The sequence below is a fragment of the Magnolia sinica genome, chromosome 10 (assembly GCF_029962835.1).
Source record: "Magnolia sinica isolate HGM2019 chromosome 10, MsV1, whole genome shotgun sequence".
NCBI lineage: Eukaryota > Viridiplantae > Streptophyta > Magnoliopsida > Magnoliales > Magnoliaceae > Magnolia > Magnolia sinica.
Window position 1 is genome coordinate 74,869,903 of NC_080582.1, and position 22,804 is coordinate 74,892,706.

Consider the following 22,804-nt stretch of genomic DNA (forward strand, 5'->3'; position numbering starts at 1 on the left):
CCAGTTCTCAATCAATTATTACATGCATATGGTACAAATGCAATCTCAAAATCAACATTCTATTTAAAGATTTAAGACTTCTTTATCAAAAAAATATCTTTTTTTTAAGAAAGCTCTTTTCATCTAATTTGATTTTCAATTAATGGGTTTTTCTTAATTTGATTGATTTGAATGTTGAATAACTATCAGAGCTTGGTTTACAAGTAAAGTATTTGAAAAGACTCAATGAGTCAAAAATAGGCGAGAGGGCTAGAGCATAGAGGACTACCGGGATAAGCAGGGATGTTTCTATCATTTTATCTAAATGGAGATATTTTCATCATTTCATATTAAAGAAGGATGACATTCACAAGAACAACGACAATGGTTAGTAGCAACCATAATCAAAATGTGATTTTCAGTATTCGTAATAAAATTTTAATAAGGTTTCTACGAATAGAAAATTAGAAGGGATGATCAGATGCCAAAGACTAATAAAAAATAAAAAAATATTTGGTACTTTCAGAGAGTATCAAAGTTTATAATACTCGCTTATACATATGACATACAAGTAATGCAAATTAAATTGATCAAATTATGATTATTTAAAAATTGCTATTTAGTAATTCAATTGAAAAATATCCAACATCCTTTTTTTAAGGAAACAAAGTATCCAAAAATCATAAGTTAGGATCATTCAACCAAATTAATTTTGAGATTGTGACTTAGTTACAATGGTGTTGACAATTTAAACTGTTTAATTCTTTTAATTAGTATATGCGACGTGGAGAATTACTCTGTGCATGCTTATCAGGTGTCATACGCAGCCAGAGTATGAAATAAAAGCAGGCATGGGGAATCCATGTCTGCTTCTGGTTACATCCCATCATTAACATCCAGAAAAGATAAAATCCGCATGCACGCATGTATATACGTATATGAATGGACGTACCTTAACATGATCGTGGCCCATGATTGCTGTTCATTTGAGTATACCACGCGGGCATCAGATCAGACTACATTTTCATGTGAAAGCTGATTCTACCGAGTATTCCTATCTATCATCAGGTCAGAGTATCTCACGTGGTGCAAACATACAAGACTCGGATTGTGTAGCGTAGAACACAGTACCGAAGTCGGTACTGTGTGTACGTGACAAAACTGTGTGGGCCCGACCATGATGTATGTGGAACTGTCTGTTCTTTCCTTTTTCCTTTTTTCTTTTTTTTTTTTTATAAAAAAATTTTAAAAGATCATTTTAGGGCATTAACTAAAAATTGAAGCAGATTCAAAGCTCAAGTGGACCACACCACAGAAACTTGTGAGGATTGAACGCATGCCATTGGAAACTTCTTGGGTTACAGTAGTTTTGGATCAAGCTGATATTTGTGTTTTCGCTTTCGTCTATGTAATCTTATGAACAGGTTGGATGGAAAATAGAAATAACGGTGGGCCTTAGGAAGGTGTCAACGGTGGGTGATCTTATCTTCACGGCTTCCTATGGTGTGGTCCACTTGGGCTTTGGATCTGCCTCGCCCATGCCCTAAAATGATCTGAAAATGGACGAAACACATACATCATGTTGGGGCCCACAGAGTTTTGCCACGTACACACAGTACCCACGTCCGTGCTGTGTTCAACTTGCCCTTGACTGAACAGTAAAGCCAATGCGACAGTAAGTGGGCCACATGCATGCATGGTTAAGAGATATTGACCAAGAATCCCCATCAGCCTCTTAATTTGCAGCCCCTCGAGAAGGTTTCAACGGTAGGCGTTCAGTCCCCCTTGCTTATATGGTGTGGTCCACTTTGGGCTTTGGATCTGCCACATGTTTGGGTTCATGCCATTAAAGGAGTTGGTGAAACGGGTGGACGGAGTGCATATAGAACATACATGAAAGTGGGACCCACAGACCTTAGGGCTGTAAGAAACCTATCCGCATCCCTCTTATTATGGACACTGATGTGTGGTTGGATCCAGTTACAAGTTACAACCCATGAAACCTTCGAAGCCCATCCAGACTGGGGGACCCACGCCTGTAGGACAATAGTCCACACATACACTCGACATGAACTTGCCACTCAATCTGATAAGTGGCCCGCCATGATTTTCAAAGGACAGGATACATGCACTGAGGAGACCATCTGATAACCATGCTAGATTCCTCACACGTGCTACATTGACACGTGTGGTGAAGATGGGGCATCTGGAATTAGCATTTCCATCTAATGCTCATTTTCTTTCTTAACAGCTTATTTTCTTAAACATAAGTGGTACTAAAGAGATAATGGTACATGAGCAGCATATCACTGGAAGGCCCACCAAAGGAACGGACAAAATTACATCTCGACAACAGATATGGCCCACCCTCTTCTTTACCGCTTACAACCCACCTCCACAAAAACCTTTGGATTCTTGCAGAGACAAATACAAACCACCCATCATCTAAAACAAGATAGCCCCTTCTCTTTACATTTCAAGCACCCCAAACTCCCTTTCTAAGAAATGGAATGCCTCCTATGCCTTGAAGAAGACCCAGATGACTTGGCTTCCCCAGGATTCACAGTTGTAGTAGGACTCTGAGAACTCCCAGATGTTTCAGTGCTCCTGTTCTCTCCCTGCCCTTTGCTGGCCCACAGCTTGTCGAAGATCCGCCTTGATCTAGACGGCAGCAAAAACCCGCCTCTGCTTTTATTCATCTTCTTCCTCGTCTCCCCATTTTTCCTGCGATCCTCGTCGCTGATTTTCAAATTCCTCATCTGTTTCTTCAGTGCTTTATATTCCTCCGGCATTGCTCTAACCCAATCTTCATCTGTGTTCATCGCTGACCGTGAGCTCTCACGCGAGACATTCTGTGGAGCAGTTAGGCCGCCTGCAGCTGCCCGCACTTGCTCAAAGAAGAGGACCTGGACCACCACGCGGAGTGGCAGGCGCTCGTTCTGGGCCGCGTGCATGCATGCATCCATCGATAGCTTCTTAACATCCATCAGACCACATATCTTCTTTCTTTCAGCTTTTGTCAAACATGGGTGCTCCTGGAAATGAAACCAATCATCCTAAAGCAATCAGGAATCTTAGAACAGTAACACTACCCTCATGTAACCATGTCGTTGTTTTTGTGATGAATTCCTAGCGTCTTTAGCCACATGGTTATCTAATCATCAATCTGAACCATCCATTAGTTCCAGTCTACTCCTCATTTGCCATGCAAAAAAGCCAATTGAAGAAAATACATAGTTTGGATCAATCTGAACCATGATCCGGTGGGGATATAGACCACATCTCTAGAGAATCACTTTTGATCAGACAACCATAACCATTCCAGTATGGTGGCCTGGAAAACTTACTAAAAAACATCCAACAATCAGATGGTTAGGATACTACACTCAAGTATACACAGGTGTGCTTGATCCTCTACTATTCTATGTTACACGGAAGATAAAGGCTCCAAACAAAGATATGGGAGTGCAATGCAGTTGAAAACAAGACATAACCCATAAATTCAAGGACGTTAAGATGTGGCATTTATGCTTCTAGACTATGTTACTTTGAAGGGTTCAGGCACTCAGTACAGGTCTAGTGTCAGACTCACCTGACCCATTTATCTTATAATACAGGAACACAGCATAGAGGTTTGACATGGAATAATCTTGCACCAGTCTTTATTGTATCGAACACATGGGTAATCTGGTTCATGGATCTAGACCTTCCATTTGGTCCAGGCCAATCTTCATGTGCTCCCAGGCCAAAACCACATCAATCAAACAATCATAACCACCTGATCAATGGGCATGAGGAAGGAATCACCCAGCTAAGCTACAATAGGAAAGTTCCAATTATCAAACTAGGCAGTCCATCTGTAAGACCCTGACAGCAGACGGTATCTCAAGAATCACTTCAATTAGGTGATTCTGACTGGTGCCTTGAGGCACAGGAGATTTAAAACAAAAAGGACCACCTTCTCATCTGGTCAGGTAGGCAGGTACGTCCAATAAGAGCCCATGAAGAACGGGTTGGACTAAATGGGTTGTTCAAATCAATATTTGAACTCTTCATATGAAAGATTTGAAGGATATGGGTACATAACTCCTAATAAAAGAAAAGGACTTGAAATGAATTTGTACTTTTCTTTAAAATCTAGGTACTATCAGGCAAGCTGCATGTCACTGAGGTAACTCATCCACGGTGCATGTGTCTTACATGTGTGCAGGTTTTAGACCATCTGAATTATGGGCTTCATTTATTTTTTTAATCAATATGGGCCCCATTCTTGATGAAGCATATGATATCCACAGTGACTAACAAACATAACCATCTGAAATAGCCATTAAATTTGGACTGCTGATGATTTTCTTTTAAACCATCGATTTTATGGTCACCTAATGGACATTTAAAATCATCCAAATCAGTGTGATTTATGGGACATGCTCCTTCCACTTTGGGGCACATAAGTTGGACAGGTTGGATTGGCAGGCATGTATGGCACCTGTGCAATGGATGGGCTGTTGAGCATCTGAGTCCAAATAGCCTCATTTTACCTTTCCGTCTCCTTGAATCCTTTTTTTTTTTTTTTTGAGAAGTTCTCCGTCTTACTAAATCAGTCATCCTAATTAGCACTGAGAATAATTTACTAGGATAAACGTTGTGGAGTGCAACGCTATGGCAACCATGTCATCTGATATCAGCAGAGAAATATAACCATCCAACTTTGAATTGGATATACCGCTTGACCAGTGACCACAATAACTGATGTTCATTGATCTAACAAATTGTCTTACCAACGAAACATCTAAGCAAGTTCATTGAATACATTGGCATACTTGAATTTTTTAGTTCTGAGAAGTGGGGCCCATGGTTCAATAATCCAGACCATTGGTCAGTTGTGCCTCTGCATTATGGACCATAACACAATTTTCCTTGATAAAATAACCCTAACCTTTCAATATGTGGCCTATAAATACATGGTTAAGAGAAACACAGCAATGGTCCACATTGGTGGTGATTTTGGGGCATGGTCCATGATTCATGGCTACAATATTCAAATCTGTACAATTTTAGGGCCTGGTCCATAACAGATCAATGGTCTGGATTACTGCACCATGGAGCCAGAACTGAAAACCTGAGTACATAGCGGGAAGCCTCAGGTTTTGGATCCTATAATTCTTCAAGAACCAACATATAAAACCGTATGCAATAAATTTATGGAAAAAAGAAAAAGAAAAAAAGAGCTGTGTTCAAGGAAGAAGAAAAATACTAACCTTGAGGTAGATATCAATGGCTCTGTATAACCCATCATGAATTGGTCGAGCTGATTCAGGAATCAACTCAGCAAGGCTGAAAAAGCTGGACAGTGATAGATTCGGATCACGTGAAATTTCTGCAAGATAGCCATCAATCAGTTTGCCCACATTTACAGATGTACCACGGCCCAAAATAAAATTCTCTTCGCACTTCTCGTTTCTTTCAGCATAATCATAATTTCTTGGACCCCGTTCTCGCATCATAAAACGACTAACAATGCTTTGCACCAGATGCACATCGTAAACAGTGTTATCTGGAGATCGTGCTGGAATCAATAGATCATTTACTGAAGCTTCGTCCAACTGCAAGCTGACCCTCTTCACCAACTCTTCCCTCGATGTTTCACTGGCTCCCACTAGGATTGCGAATTTCAAGAGTTTGAGAAGAAAACTACATGAGCAACCAGAACACCTATCTGATGGCAAAAGCCAGACAATCGTTTCCAACAAAGATCTGTTCCTCCTGGCACAATCATCAGAGGCAAGGGCATCCATCGAATCTGGCAACCATCTAACAGCATAAGCATTGAGGGCCTCTCCAATCACATCCCCGGACATTCTACCCTTGGATTTCACAGCAACAATCACCCGCTTGTAGAGATCAATTTCCAGCTCACATATATCCTCAACCCACCAGTCCTTGGGCACAACAGACTGCAGTTTTGGTTGGAATCGCATTCCATTCTCAACTGTCTGGTCTGCAGCTGCTAATTTCCTGTTATAGGTGTACGACCAATTGATGTTTGAAGGGTCAACAGACGTTTTAGTAGCGATGGAATCGATGCACCTCCCAACCACTTTCAGATCCTCGGACCAGGGTAACAAAGACTTGGTGGTCTGAAGAACGATGATGGAATCTTTCCAGCTGCGGAAGACACTCGAGTTTAGAAAAACCTCGATCTTGAAAATTAGATTTCCTCTGTCAACATCCTCAGTCATCTCAAGGTGCTCTGCCGCACATCGAGCCGCAACAACATTGTAGGCATTAAGGGTGACTGTCATTCCATAGCAGAATTTGGCACAAATCTCAAAGGCTTTTGGTCCACCCGGAAAATCAAGCATTTGAACTTCATCATTGTTTTCCTCATTGGCTTTCGATACCAACTTTTGCAAACGGTTACTCTTGGAGAGAAGAGGAAACTGCACACATAGGTCATGTTTCCACAGGTTAGATACACCCATCTGGTGATGAAAACAGTAAATGACTTGAAGACATACTCCCGAAGCATAAAAAATAAAGTGATACTAGCCAGCTAGACCCTATAAAACTACAGCCAGTAGGCCTAGAGACCTAACCATCCTTCTGGTTTTGGGTATTGAAATGGCCCAGCTAGTTTTTCCAACTGAAGTGGACATTTCAGCTGGTTTGACAGTTTTCACCCGTTTCCAACTGAACTGGGCCTCCCAGTATTTCTTTATTTTTCTTTCGCCATTTGGCTTTTACCTTTAAGCATCCTTCCTAAAAGGATTAAAAAATAAATAAATTCTAATAGGTCTTCCAATCCAACAGTCTCAATCTTTATAGCAAACATCTTGCAATCCTTAGTAGATTGGGTAGCAAATTAGAAAATTCAAAGGATATCTCTTTTTTAGTATTTTTGACATTATACATATATGGAAGATGGTAATTTACGATTTTCATTGGCCAAATAACACATGATATCCTGGAAGCTTTCTCCTGCAGGAGTTTGGAAATTCAATGCGGACGGTAGGTCTTTGGGAAATCCAGGGGTTGGAGGATTGGAGGGGTTTTAAAGGATGATAGGGGAGTTACTAAGCTGATGTTCTTGGGACTGGCAGGAAATGATATTTTGAATCGAGAAAAGTTCATAGCCATGGAGTTGGGGTGGACATTTTTGCAAGCCGAGTAGGTGGAACACTCATTGTGGAATTGGATTCTTCTTCTGGGGAAATGTGAACCACCATGGAAATTAGCTTTCATCCTAAATGCCTTAAAATTGCAAACCAAACCATGAATGTTTTCTTTTAATCATATTCCCAGGGAAGTGAATTGTATTCTGGATTCTCTAGCAAAATCATATTCCCAGGGAAGTGAATTGTATTCTGGATTCTCTAGCAAAATCATATTCCCAGAGAAGTGAATTGTATTCTGGATTCCCTAGCAAAGGAGTTCACATATATTCTTTGTGGATAGGAATCTTATCAATTGACTTGATGGATTGCAGTTGTACCCTTCTCCTTCATTTTCTAATATATGCGCAACTGTTATTCATAATAAAGTTATCTTAACTACTTCAAAAATTAAAAGGTTCTGTTTGCCTCTTTCTAATTGTGGTTATTCGATAATTCACGATTGGATGAATTGGATTTGACTGGTAGTTCCTTGCCTTCGGCACTGGTTTGATCTATTCCTCCACTCAACTGGTGCTTTAATTCCACTTTCAGGATTCATGCAATTTAATTTTAGGGCAAAAAAGGCTGCCGATGGAATAATAAGGTTTTGATAGGGTTTTTCTCATCTTCATGACATGCTTGATCTGTTTCTCTGTGCAACTCTGGATTTATGTGGCACCTTTCATTGGGCCTGATTTATGTGACACCTTGGTGTAATGGTAAATCTGTATCTCCATTGTGCAGTTGAACACCTGAAGCCAATGTTTTGAAGACACCATGATGTTTGGACTGGCCAGTACAGGAAAAATAGCAACAATGATAGTAATTGATGAAAACAGTCAACATCTGAAAATCGTAAAGCCCTAAAGTTCTTAATATGCATTCCAAATTGAAAATATTACAAAAGCAGAATCAATTATTCAATACCAACTCTATGCATTATCCACCAACATTATAGAATGCAACTAAATAAAAAGAAAGAATGTTCTAAAAGCAAGAAATCATGCCAAACTTAATAGTTGTACCTTTTTAAAAAAAATATTATTCTTTGGTGTTTGACTAATTTGAGATTCTCCTATAGCCAGTCCGGGAGGATTTGGATATTAAAAAAGGACCTAAATTACCTTTTCGTACCAAGCAAATAAAATAGAAAGGCAAGTCTGCTTATTTTGCTTCTTTTAAAAAATAAAATAAAAAAGACATTTGACTACTTGGAATAAACTAAAGAGAATTGAGCGCATTTTCCTAAAAAGATCGAATAAACAGAAAATGAAATTTCTTTTCATTGTTTGAACAGGCTTTCTTCCTTTCCCTTTCTTTTTTTTTTTTTTTCTGAAAGATAACCACCATCTTTTAGCATCAGAAAGAAAAAAAAAAAGCAAAAGCCTCGCCAACCACACAAACAAGTGGTTTGTCCATGAGGTATATACAATGCTCCACCAGAGAGTTTCTACAGTACCATGGTCCATGGTTGGTTTAGTGGGTCCAACCATGTACCCCTCTTGCACCAAACATCTCCCAGATGGGAAAAGATTTCACAGCTAGAATCTTCCAATCTGGAGGAATTCTTTGGTGCATTGGCCATCCAGTGTGGGCCCTACCATATCAATGGTTTTGACCACTGAACGATGGGATCTATTTGTACAAACTGAAAACCCAAGTGTACTGTAGAAATTATCATTCCAAATTGTATAATAACTGTAGATATTTACAAAATTTTAGCAATACATCAAGCGATATGCTTTCACATGTGGCTTTTCCCCTTGGAAAGTACCGAGTGTCTAAAAGCACAAAGGGACAAAAGTGCTTCAAACGTCACACTATTTCCAATAAAAAGAGAACAATATTGTATATCCCTCTTCCAATCATATTACCAAGCATGTAATTTATAGACCTTGTATGAAAGAAATAGATGTAATCGTTACTTTTTTCTAGGACTTTTCTCTATTTTCTTATATAATTTACTCTACTAAGGATGAGGCGTAGATGCTAAAGCCTCAAGTTCACTAGTTGGAACCTGTTATTTCCCCTAATCATCTCTTTGTAAAAAGATGTCTTGAGTACCCTTTAAGAACCCCTCCCCTCTAATTCCAATTATATCCCCTAATCTACTCACAAACCTCTATCAAAATTCTTTCTCAAAAATAGATTTCTTGCAAGAAGAAAATGGCCTCTGGAAGAAAAGTTATAATCACCAAGTATGGGTTGGGACAATGGGTGGGGCCCACACCCTTGTCCCAACTCTATAACATCAGGATCTTGAAAGTAATTCAGAAAGTGGAGCAACATTTAAACGATGGAATTAGCTATGGTTTTGGTAATGCTTTTGGAGTCCAATTTTGGGAGGAACTACGTATTGGCTGTCCTCCATTTCCTTCATGGGAGAGCAAGTGGTGTGGAACCCTCCTTTCAAAAAAGAAATTTCAAAGATGTGAAGACTGAGAATTAATCAGATCTTCTCTATTTAATCCTTTTACCCAAAGATCCTTGAAAATGGTGAATTAAAGCTCCTATGGTGTCTGCTTGGCGGTTGAAAAGCCATCCCAGGATTGTTGCATTCTGTTGGGCGACAAGATTGGAATATTGGATAAGATTTAAAGTTTGGATCATCAAGAACTGGCCAGAAATGATCATTAAAGGTTGTTAGTTGTGCTTGCAAGTGAGGGGATCTACTGTCCACCCCTTATCCACTACTCATTTGCTCAAGGGGCTTGGTTGTACATCCATAATCTGCCTGAGGTGGAGTGGATGATGTCCTCCTTCGTGCTATAGCCTGAGGCATGAAATTCTGGTTATTAATCATCTAAATGCAAAATTCTTTGCAGAATATCATTGAGGATGCATAACAATAGGGTTCTCAAGAATAAATTGGAATTTGTGGCTCAGGTGGCTAAAAAAGTGTGGTAGGGGGGCTCAGGAGTATGGAAGTCATTGAGGACATTAGAAGACCACCCATGCAGTGGGACTCCACCCAATGGCACCTTGAAGCTTAAATTTGATGGTAGGAAGCCAAGTTGCCCAAGATTGAGGGAATCATTCGGAATGATCCAGGTAGACTCGTCGAGTACTTGCAGAACTGGTTCTTATGAAACAGAGATTTTATTTTATTTTTGAGCAAGCAACACAGATTATATCAAGAGGGGGAAAAAGTTAACGAATGAGAGCTCTGTGGATGAGAGTGAAGGTACTTAATCACATGCATGCAGTGGCCAAAATAATGACGATGCCTCTAATGTGATTGAATGGGCTTCCTCTACAAAATTGGAGTTTGGGAGATGGGTGGAGGAAATTAGGGAAATGAAGAGGGAAGGAAAATGGTGTTGTTGATGGTTTGGCGAGGCTTGGGAGTTAGGACTCATCTCCAATCATTGTTGATTGGGAATCCTCCCTCTACTGAATTCCCTTCTCTTTCTGTTAATAAAATCGCAATCTTACATAGGGTTGTCAAGGGGCAGGGTCCTTAACTGACATGCCGAGCTTTGGGTCAGACCTGCTTTGTCTCAAGGACCTGGCCTAGGCCTAAAATTCAATTCTGTTTACTAATCAGGCTGGGCTCGGTAGTGTCTCAAAGTCCATCAGGCCTGGCCCAGGGATTTCAAGGGCATTTTCAGAAACTCACACACAAAGAAGCATATACCTATATATTACATACTTCACACATTTAGTTTCTTTGTAAACATGTAGCCTAATTGATGATCAAAATAGATTGGTTTGGGGGCACACCTAATGAATTGCCTATATCTTGCACAAAAGTGGTCAATGGATCAGGCTCAAGCCTATCCATTTTCGCCTGTCATGGACTAGGGTCAGGCTCGGGCCTAGGTTTTACTTTGTAGGCTGGACGACCTCAGCACAGGTTCATTGACAAACCTAATATAACCTTTCAAGAAAAAGGCATTCTACGCATACAATATTAGATCCTCATGACAGAATAGAAGAGGAAAAGAAAGAAAGGAATAAAAAACAGAGCCATTACCTTGTGCATATAAAATTTCACTTCTCCCACATTTACAACAATATCAGTTGCCAACTCAGATGCCACATACCTGCATTACGAGATAAGGAAAATATTGAGCCTTGTAATGAACAAAATAGAATAAGATTGATGACATAACATATATTTTATAATTCACTGGGAAAGACAGAAAAGTAGGCAGCAACTAGTTTGTCAGGCCTGGATGCACGAGTATTGTTAACCTTTTGTACTATATTCCAAAGAGCCAAAAAAGGCACAGGATGCAGCGTAGAACATGCAAAAGAACTCACATGCAGAATATAGAGAAAACCAAGAAAATAAGACTAGATTATTGCCTAATTATCATGTAAACTGTGTTGGCATTGTGCTGATAAAGATTGCAAACAACAGAAAGGGGGAAATTTAGAACTAAACAAAAGTGATGCAGGACATGGAAATTAAACACGATATGCAAAATTTAAAAAAAAAAAATCAGGCTTAAGATCATACTAAATTAGAAATAATTACATAAAATTCCACATCCCACATAAAGTCAAGCACTCAAGGGGAATCTATGCGAGTCCAGGCTTACACATGTTAAGGCTGGATCAATAAAAATTATAGACCCAACAATACTCAAAGTAGAGTAAATTCATCCACACATGCACAGAAATATTTCTCCAATCCAAGGGATTCCCGGATTACAATTTGGGGAACCCTAGGGTTGTAAAAGGGGAATAGAACTTGGGATTTAGGATAATCTAGGGTTAGGGTTAGGGAAATAAGACGAGAGAGGAATGAAATAGAGGAGAAAGATGAACCCCAGATATTCCACACCTGTGGACAGCAGCTAGGTCCAGGCGCACGTGCGTGGGGATCCTGCCCGCACGTGTGTGGGGCCCACGAACCCAAAAAAGGTCAGCTTGGGTCTGGTTGGCCGGGGGTGGGCCACCCACACACTAAGTTTCAGGTTGATTCGACGTCCGGTTTGCACACGGTGCTCCGCCGAAGTTTCAGCCCTCCTGCAGGGCCTGATTCTGCAAATCTGTTGTAGATGAAGGATTGGCTACAAAAAGAGGTGAATTTGAAGCATGGATGGCTGTGGAAGATGATGAATATTGATGGTAGGAGATGGAGGCGATTTGAGATGGGTGTGGCTTCGCACCACGGTAGTTAGCCCTTCGAAGAACGGAGAGTTTCGTACCCAAGTGGATTTTCACAACTCAGAGAATTAGAAAAGTAGGAAAACACATAATTTTATTCATAATCTTCAATGAAAAAAACCCTACAAGGGGTTGCCTATTTATAAGAAAAACCTATACCCCAAAAGCCGCGCCATGTGTGCATACTGTTGCTTAAAGACGAAATAATAAAAAATAACAACTAATCAATGCAATCTAAACCGTTCATAATGTTCCTAATATTGGTAATAAGCAAAACTTAAAATCCTAGGTCACCTAGGGTAATCGGCCACGATCATGAGATCCAATGATGGGATCCACATGATGATTGGGTCCACCCCAAGGAACCAAAACACAGTCCTCTAACTAGGAAGCCCTCCATGGATGTCGTCATCGATCCAGATCAAAGGTGGGGCCCTCCTTCCATACGTGCGTAAGGGGGGCGTGCATGTGCGCGAGATATCCCCATCAAAAAGCAATAAGAGAACATGTATTAGACATGTAAGTTTAGTCAGAAAATATGAAGTGGCTCAATATTTCAATAAGTAGAACAATAAGAAAATAAGCGTGAAAGGAGGGAAACGAAAACAGAAGCAGAAAATAAACATTTCTATAATCCAACAAGTAACCGACATTTAGTGTTAAAAGTTGAAAGGAGTATTTTGAGAAAGTATTCTGACAAAATCAGGGATATTATGGCTGATGAAAATAATTTAAAAATATATATATTGAAGATCCTCCAAAATCCAGAGGAAAAAGATTTTCATCATCTCAAGCAAAAATGGAACTTCAGCTTTTCTGGTAAAAGAGCTGAATGGTCAACCAATCAAGAATTCAAATGGCAAACATGAAATCAGACACTGGCAAGAATGAGCATCCAAAGAATAAAGAAGCCTGGTAAATTTCCACAATTCAAAAATGTCCTACTAGGCTGTTCCTGAATTTGCATCATGATTGGTCAGAGTCATAAAACTATCAGAAATAAGCAAAATCTGATAGTCTTCTAGGAAATTGCATACCATATATCCAAGAGCCAAGTCAACTTATGCTCTTGAAAAAGAAGGAGAAGAAGATGAAGAAGAAGAAAAAGAAAAGAAAGAAGTCCCATTTAAAACATTTCTTGAGTCCCCTCTAATCCACAGTTGTTAATTTTTCAAACTTCAAATTAGATAAGTATCTATTCTAAAGCTCCCACTTATGCCCTTGTGACATATGCATAATGAGTGCCCCAAAAGCTTCCCAATCCAGAGCAAGGTGTCCCGTATCAGTATCGGTTGGCGTAACGGTGCCCTCCGAAACTAATACGGATACGGGGGCGTAACGGCGATACGGGGGTGTAATGGCCCGTAATGGTGCAAAATTTTTTTTGCCAAAAAAATATGAAAAAATATGAATTAAATCCGGAATATTCTAAGCATTCCAAATATGCATTCATTTATAAATTGGAACATGTTTATGGTGGTGTAACGGTCCACTCTTTGGTGAGAAGTTGTATCAGACTGTCTGATGAATTTATGAACCAGATAACCTAAATCTGACTACAAAATTCATATATTTAATTTTCTAAATATCTAATTTATATACTCAACAACTTGATATCATTTCTCACAATAGTTCTTTAAAAAAATGAAATTAAATTCAGGGAGATGGCGTTGCCAATTTGGGGCTGACTTGGAGGACCAATCTATGCACTAAATCAGCCTCAAATTCATGCAATTTATTGTCATTATCCCACTTATGAATTGGTGGACATTTATTGGATAGTGAATCAAGAAAAAAATCAAAAGGCCCTATTTTAAAAAAATAAAAGTCCACAAATTAACAATTAAAACTATTCAAACAATTTGATTTTGGCATTGTGAGTTAGCAATTGCAGTCCAATTGCTAAATTTTAAGTTAATATATGTCTCGTGTACAATTTTTTAAGGCTCAAATTAGGCGGGACTCGGATTGTGAAGTGTAGCACATGTGTCAAAATTTTTTGGGCCCCACCCGTGATGAATGTGTTATATCCACATTGTCCATTCATTTTGCCAAATAATTTTAGGGCATGAGCCCAAAAATGAGGCACATCCAAAGCTCAGGTGGACAGCACCATAAGAAACAACAATAATTAAACGTTCACCATTAAAAATTTATTGGGGGCTACAAAAGTTTTAGATCAAGCTGACATGTGTGTTTTCTCTTCATCCACGTCAGTGTGACCCAATTAATAGGTTAGATTCAAAATAAACATTACAGTGGACCTTAAGAAATTTTTAATGGTGACCACTTTATAACCACTGTTTCCTATTTCCTATGGTGTGGTCCACCTGAGAATTGGATATTATTAATTTTTTAGATCCTGACTTAAAATGACGTGGCAAAATGGATGGACGACATAGATAAAATATATACATCATCGCCCACACGGGTCTGATCAGATCAGATTGATGGAAAATAAATGTTACCGTGGGTCCTACGAATTGTTTAACGGTGAAAATATTATCTACACTGCTATTTTTGGTGTGGTCCAGATGATCTTGGGATATAATTCATTTTTTGGATAGTGCCCTAAAATGATCTCTGAAAATAGATGAACGGTGTAGATGTAATAAATACATTACTGTGGAGCCCATATAACTTTGATCTCCTTTGAACCGTTCGTACAACTCGGAGCTCGAGGAGTGTCAACGCTCGTCTTAGCGTGACACATACCTACAGCCAGTCAAACCGCTTCCGATTTCAAAAGAAAAAACGGGAGAGGGAAACCGAAAAGAAAGGGAGGGAAAGAAGAGAGAGAGAGAGAGAGAGAGAGAGAGAGAGAGAAGAAGAAGAAGAAAAAGAAAAAGAAGAAAAAGAAAAAGAAAAAGGAAATAGAAAAGGGTAGTGCATACTAAGCAGGAGTTAGGTTCGACCGTGGGTCAAGTTTGTGTCGAATGCGTAAACTGGGAACGGTCGATACAACCCCGTATCGCGTAACGGGTACCACCGTTACCGATACGTATCGGCTATTACGGCCGATACATATCCGATTTGGGATACCTTGATCCAGAGTATCTTCTGTCAGTAACATTTCAAAATTGCCTTCAGATGGACTCTAAATGCAGACTGCAGGGAAAAGACTTAAGGGTGTTGCTTTTTCTTTCTTTCTTTCTTTCTTTCTTTCTTATCCAACATAAGATCTCATGAAAGCAAACAAACTGAAATTCCATTTTCTGTAGTTCTCCTAACATTCCCTAGATCCAGTACAGAAAACCAAGGAGGATTAATCCTTAAAAAACTGGGGTGCTCGAATCAGATAACCAGATATCAGTTAACATTTCATAGTTAGCATCAGATGGACTCCAAATGGAGACACGAGGACACCTAAAAATGAAGTTTGTCTCATTTTAGTTAACAGCAGTTACATATTAGAGATCTTGTTCTCTAAGGGCCTGTTTGGATTGCAATTTTCCGCTGAAATTTCTGGAAAATTAACCGTTTAAAATTCCTACTAGATGTTTGGATGTGTTAATAAATGCTGGGGTCAATCCATGCCAACCACAGCTGACATGATGTGAGGAAAAAGAAGAAAATTCTAGTGCAAATCCCACTCCTCTTCCAAATGCACTTGAGAAGGGAACCTATTTGGTGGTCTGATTGTCTATTGAATTACTTGCTCTTGCACGACCCTGGCACCAATGTTTTAATTATCGTTATCTCGTACTGTATCGCACCCTTGGGATACAAATAAATATCGGTTATCGCATGGGATATATCGGTTATATCACGTAATGTATCGCTGTTGTTAGGAAACATGGGAAATTGGTTGAATGTTTCAATGAAACTTCAGGGATTGTTGAAAAAGACATCAATACACACTTAGAAATCAAAACATTACAAAAAAAGAAAAAATTAAAAAAATTAAAAAAATAATAATAAATAAAGTGCACATAATAGGGGTTTCCTTTGTATGGGGTCTTAATATATGTGATTTCCAACTGAACTGATGGAAGTATATTCAAAATCTATTCATATAATTTATAAATGTTAGAAGACATGTATGGAAACACAAGCAATACATTCAAAAGCAAAAGAAGAATCACTAGATCTGGTTACATACGTGTTTAATTTATGGAAACACAAGCTATACATTCAAACCCATTGAGACAATTTCCTAATACCAATCTTCCACTCCACAACATCCATTCACCTCTTACCCTCTTCCAAACCCTGCTTCTGTATATGGAACGGGTCTTGCAAGGTTAGGTCCAACACTATTAGTGGCAACTCTCAATTGGATCGTGCCCGGATTGATGGCCACCTTTACATATGTGCTTTATCCACATCTTCTATACATCTTGGATCATCAATTTGGGGCTAGGCCCAAAAAATGAGATAGATGTAATTCTCAAGTTGACCACACCCATTGGAAAACAGTGGTGTTTGAAGGCACATCATTAAAAAGTTTCTAATGCCCACTGTAATGTTAATTTGCCATCCAACATGTTGATCAGGTCACACATACCTGGATGAAGGAAAAACACATCCACACTGCTTGATCTTCCCCTTTCGTGGCATCCAAGAAGTTTTTAATGGTGCAGCTTCGATCAACACTGTTTAATGTGCTGTGGTCCACCTAATGTCTAAATCTGCCGGGATTAATTGGGCCCATGCTCGAAAATGAGCTGGCTAGATGATGGACGGCATAGATAACACACACCCGTGAAGATGGGACCCACAGATAAAACACAATTGTAAAGTTGTACCACGCAGAGACTCATCCATCTGTCAGGTCACTACTGTTGGACCATTCTGAAGTTTCCATGTGTCTGTGAATCCAAACATGTCATCATGAATTATTGCAGGTGTATGCACCCACCTTTTTGTTGGATGTCCCACTTGAATGTACAGATATACATTTCTCAGCCAAACATGAGAATTGTCAATTCTCCAGTAAATACGTGAAATTACAAAACAAACCAAACACATTAGCAAAATAGTCAAAGTACCCTGACAAATGTTGTCAGTGCAATGTACTTTGTCATTATTGCCTACTTGCAATACATTACCGGTGTAAATGTTGAACCAAACAGGCCCCAATACATAGTGAATTCATGTTAAAAGCAATAACATTGATCTCCAATACGTTGTTCTAGTTAACAAACATGAGATAAAACTCACTTTTAGGTGTCTAACAAACAGGGACTTGTGTAATTCTCCAAACATTCCATAGAATCCATACAGAAAACCAAGGAGTTCCAATCCTTCAAAAGGCTGGAGTGCCTGAGTCAGATACTCGGATGCTCAGGTAACATTTCAAATTTATCTTTAGATGGCCTCCGAATGGAGACAAGCGAGTGAAGACTATAGGTTGCCTTTCTTCTGTATCCTAAATAAGATTTGCAAGAAAACAAACTGAACTTTCATTCTTATGTAATTCACCTAACCTTCAGTAGAACCAGTACAGTAAACCAAGTTCTAATCCTTGCAAAAGCTGGAGTGCCTTAGATAATCAGATCCTCAGGTATGGTCAGGACTCAGGATAAGGAATTCCCCTTTCCCAAGTCACAAAATCTGTACTCTAATGGGATTTTGAACTCTTATAGTTATATTATTTAGAATTTGTAGTGACTTATGCCTATCAGCAACATATTCAACTTGTGATGTGTAAGGATAAGAGCGGCCCTCATTTTAACATGATAATAGTTATGAAGAGTGACCATCCCTTGCATGCCCATATCCTGATGATTTGGACTTTGGGCATCCACCAAAACGCAATCCTTGCCGTACTAGATACTCATACCCAAACTCGGGCATCCCATATAAACCCTACAGTCACCACTAAACAACCAGTGCATAAAAGGCAGGTAAGAGTAATTGCAGTGATGCTGCAACAGACTCTCCACGAGTAATAGTGATTATTAAAATAATTAATCAAGGTACAGTCATGAGATAATAATGTGTACGAGCTACCGAAATGGTGAACGGACGCCACAGGGGCCCACAAGACTAGATTCGTCATACCACCCAAAAAACCCACGATACCCAGACAAGGATGTGAAATGGATGGCTCACCAAAACATTCACCAACAGAGCATAGGTATCATATCATATTCATACATACACAACCACACCCACAATGCATGTGGCATGCATGTACATCAGTCCAGGGTATCAAAATCATGGGCCCCCAAGTATGAGGCAATGGCCCAAAAATTATACTGATCAGACGATCCTAACCACCCGCATCCCTGGCTGTAATTGAACAGTTAGGATTGCATCATCAGCATAACTTTTGGGGAAGGCCTAATCCACAATTGGACCGACTTATTTCGATGGTCTAGGTTGAAGATCTATGTTATATGCCACATGGATCATGGATGCATGCAGGTGTAATCTAACAACTCCACTAAATGAGGAAGGTATAAACTGATATAAATGAGAACTTTGAGGTTTTTTGGAGGAAGGCAACTTTGTTTTGCCTCTACCGCGACTCAAGATTCAGCACTGGGACCCACAAGCTGAGATAGTCCATGATTTGAAACGTCCATATTATTGTTACTACCATAAATCAGCAATTATCGCATAATCACGCTCCAGTGATAATCTTAACCTTTGATTTTTGGAGCTGCACGGGAACCATCGAAATTTTCATTTCATTGTTCTGAATTCACCTACAGATAGTGATGCTCACAATCATCCGTATAGCACAGAGCTTAAAACATGGACGGTTCCGATTGTCGGACCAATCAGTATATGGGCCCCAGTAAGCGGCGACACAGCTGGTTTGTGACTCCCAACAGAGGCAAAACGAACTCAAGCTTCACCCAATCTCCAACCTCGAGCACCCGAGCACCCCAAGGCGCCCGTGCATGCGAGAACCGAGCCGTTGATCACACCGGCCCCAAAGCCCAAAACTCAAGGCCGGTCCGCTCACCAGGTGGGCCGCCGAAATACATTGGACGGACGGAAATGGACAACCAGCCGTCAATATCATCAACGGTCAACCTAGCAAACCCAGAAGCCTGTTTCTCCCCTAACGCCACGACCAACGCGGTGGCCACCCAACCAACGACCACGATCTCATACACGCCCACCACGTAGGCACACGTGTGGGCATTCATGCTTTTGCGTTCAAGAAATCGCATCTCATTCTTCTTCCACACGCTCCCAATCGTATAAGAAAATGTTATTTACACAAAACACCTCAAATTTCTCACTTATATCAGTTTAATCCCTCCAATTCATTAAAAAAAAAAAAATTTATAAAAAAAAACTTTAAAAAAAAAATAACAATTTGCTCCTACTATTCACCTACCAACCGATAAAAAACCTAATCAGACCCGAAAAAATGACAAAAACAAAAGGACAAAAAATAAGAAGAAAATGCCAAACCCTAGATTTTCTCCAATCCTAACAGTAAAAATGAGAAAATATCACACCAAAAACCAAAAAAAGTACCAGATTCCAAAAAATAATTAAAAATATAAATAATAATAATTACAGAAACAGATTCTTCTTACCTTATGCAATTCCCATCCGTCTGAAATGCATCCGGCTTCGATCCCAGCTTCATAAACTTCATCTCTCCAACTCAAAGATTTAGAACAAAATTACAAAACACCTACTCGAAAACCCGGTTCTTACGAAAAACCGCCTTCTCTCTTTCTCTCTCTGTATGATTTCTCTCCTACTCGCTATCCAATGCCGAGAGCGCCGTCCTGTCGCTTTTAATTCCGCCAGGGGAGCAAGAAAACCGCCTGACCACCTCAAAACCGCTCAAGCAGTCAGCAGAAGGCGGTTTTGTTGGAAAAGCGGTAAGCGGTTTTTTGTTTTTTGGCTTTTGTTTTGCTAGTAGGCCTGCAACATTTGACGGTGGAAGATCTGGGCCTGGGTTTCCGAGCTCTTTGGGTTTTCCGCCACCATCAGCAGCGTCCTTCTCGCGAGAGGTTGGAGTTTCTCGCGAGCTGAGCGATCTCGATCTGTGTGGAGTAGATATCGGATGCCGAGATCTCGCGATCGGTTTCTCTTGCGCGCTTTATCTCGGTTTTGGAAGATTTGCAGAGAGAACAGAGAGAGAGAGTAGGGAGAGGAGCAGAGGCTAGTGTAGACGGGAGCGGATTTAGTGTTATCCGGGGAACACTTTAGCGAGTGTTACCCTTACCATGTGGGGCCCACCTTGATGAATATTTTGTACATCTACGCCGTCCGTCAGTGTTTACGGATCATTTTATTAAGTGATACGAAAAATCAAGAAGATTCAATTCTCAATTGGACCTCATCACAGGAAATAGTGGTTATTGACCATTAAAAACTTCTTGTGGATGGCAAATGTTTTGTATTAAACTGATATTATTTTTTTCCCTTCATCCAGGTCTGTGTAATCTTATCAAAAGGTTGGATGGAAAATAATTATTACGGTGGGCTCTAGAAAAATTTTAATGGTGGGAGATCAATCACCACTGTTTCCTGTGGTATGGTACACCTGAGAGTTGAATGTGATTAATTTTTTGGGACATGTCCTAAAATATGCTGAAAAAACGGATGGACGGAGTGGATTTATAAAATATGACCCATGTGGGGCCCACCGTAAGGGTAACACCCACTCAGATCCGCTCTCAGTGTGGACAAGGGAAGTGGGTCCAGAGGCTTTCAAGTCGCTTTCCGCCGTTAAAGCACGCGAAGAGATGAAATGGCGAAAGTGCCCAGTTTTGACTCTTTTATTTACCGAAATAACCATGGCTCGATTGCTTTTGTCAAGGGCTGCGTTGGCCTGATTTGCGTAGGCACGCGGACGGCCTAACTTGCTAAATGAGAGCTTAATCGGACAAATAATGATCAGATCCACTCCGTCCATCCGATTATAATAAATATTTTAACCATGGATCTTAAAATTAATTGTAATCCAACATGTAGGGAGATAAATGTTGAGAATAGTGTAAAATCATGCATAAGACCTCTAAATTCAGGGGATGTGTGGCCCAGATTAGTCTTGAACTGTCCTGATACTTTAATTCTGGTGTGTGAGTCAGATGGGTTGATTGGATTGCATATAAAGACCGCGATGGACCCTGAATTTAGAGGTCCCATCTCAACTGTTTCTCATGATATGGCCCACCTGAGATCTAATAAGCCTGATTTTTTTTCACAGACCAAACGCAGGGTGGCACACCTGATGGACGGTCTGGATCTCATCCACGTGAAGCCATTCCAAGTCAGCGAAAGTTCACTCCGTAAGGCTGTAGCCGTACGAGCCCCGCGAGACGTTTCGCTTTTGTTTGAGGAATTATTTGATACTCTGGCAGAGCTTGAGAATTGATACGCAGTCACTCTGAAATTGTGCGTGTTAACTGAAATTAAACTGAATAAATTGTGGTATCTACTGTATCTAATTCAGAGTCCCAAAAATATATTGTTTGCAGGGTTCTAATCTCCGGTTTGTGGACACTTGTTTGTTGAAATTGGACCGTTGGATATTTTTCATTTCTAGCCGTCCACTAATCTCATAGGCAGATACTTTAATAAGCTTAAGTTTCGGTTCATGATACATCTATAATGGAACCCAGAATTTAATTTGACTTTTTGTAAGTAATTTGTAAGTGCCTGTTTATCATTCATCACACTCTGCCAGAGTATCAAAGCTCTTCTGAAAAAGCGTAACGATTCCCATGTTAGTTTTGCATAATTTAGAAAATGGTGGTGACTCATACTCTTTTCACGTATGGCACTGATATACAGATATCCAGGCCATCTAAATTGTGTATCACATTGTGGATGGATAACTAGAAATATAACCGTTCAAACAATGGATATTAAATGGATTCTTAAAAATTAAAACAGTGAATGGTCCAAATTAGAAGTGAGAAAAAAGATTGTTAATATCATCTTCTAGTGAAAGGTTTCTCTTATGCTCCATCAACAGTATATTCAGCGATTTGGATGGCCTGGATTTTCTTAAAATTGTACAATATGTACGGTTTAATAGTCTCGGACCATTTTTTAAATTGTGCAAACTAGCATAAGGAGTCTAGTTCTTGCTTCGGATGGTGCTGGTGCAGGGCCGCAGGCCACGTAATTCTGGAACCGGAATTTTGAGGCGATTCGCGCGAGAGCAGATTGCAAGCGCGATTCTCGGGATGCCTGCATAGTCGGCGTCGATATGAGCGATCAGGGCCATTCATCAGGTGGGGAACATTCTCGTGTAAGATTTCCCAATGGTCTATACTCTTAAGTTGGTAATATAAAACAAGATGAGCGGTCTATAATCGATGGACACATGTTCCCCCACATGATGAGGTTCTTAAATTTCTGCCAGAGGGCCACATCTGATAAGGGAAACGCGCATCCCGCACCTAGACGCTGTGTTGGCGTGCCGCTTCGGTGGAACCCCGGGTCCACTTACGTGGGTGACTGTGGGGCGTACTGTGATGTATGATCCTTACATCCATGCCTTCCATCCGTTTGGATAGCTCATTTTAAGCCTTGATCTCAAAAATTAAGAAGATCCAAATATTAGGTGGACCACGCTGCAGGAAAAGGAGGTTATTGACCATTGAAAATTTATTGTGGAA

The 22,804-nt window shown here is 40.0% G+C and overlaps 1 protein-coding gene across 1 annotated transcript; it reads right to left on the reverse strand.

Moving 5' to 3' along the window:
• Nucleotides 1-2,256: 2,256 nt before the first annotated feature.
• On the reverse strand, nt 2,257-20,323 carry LOC131217007 (BTB/POZ domain-containing protein NPY1). Its single transcript, XM_058211684.1, has 4 exons — nt 19,757-20,323; nt 11,110-11,179; nt 5,238-6,419; nt 2,257-3,014 (listed from the first exon to the last, which is right to left on the reverse strand). The coding sequence occupies exons 1-4, from the start codon at nt 19,816-19,818 to the stop codon at nt 2,478-2,480; spliced, it is 1,851 nt and encodes a 616-aa protein (XP_058067667.1). The 5' UTR covers nt 19,819-20,323; the 3' UTR covers nt 2,257-2,477.
• Nucleotides 20,324-22,804: the final 2,481 nt, after the last annotated feature.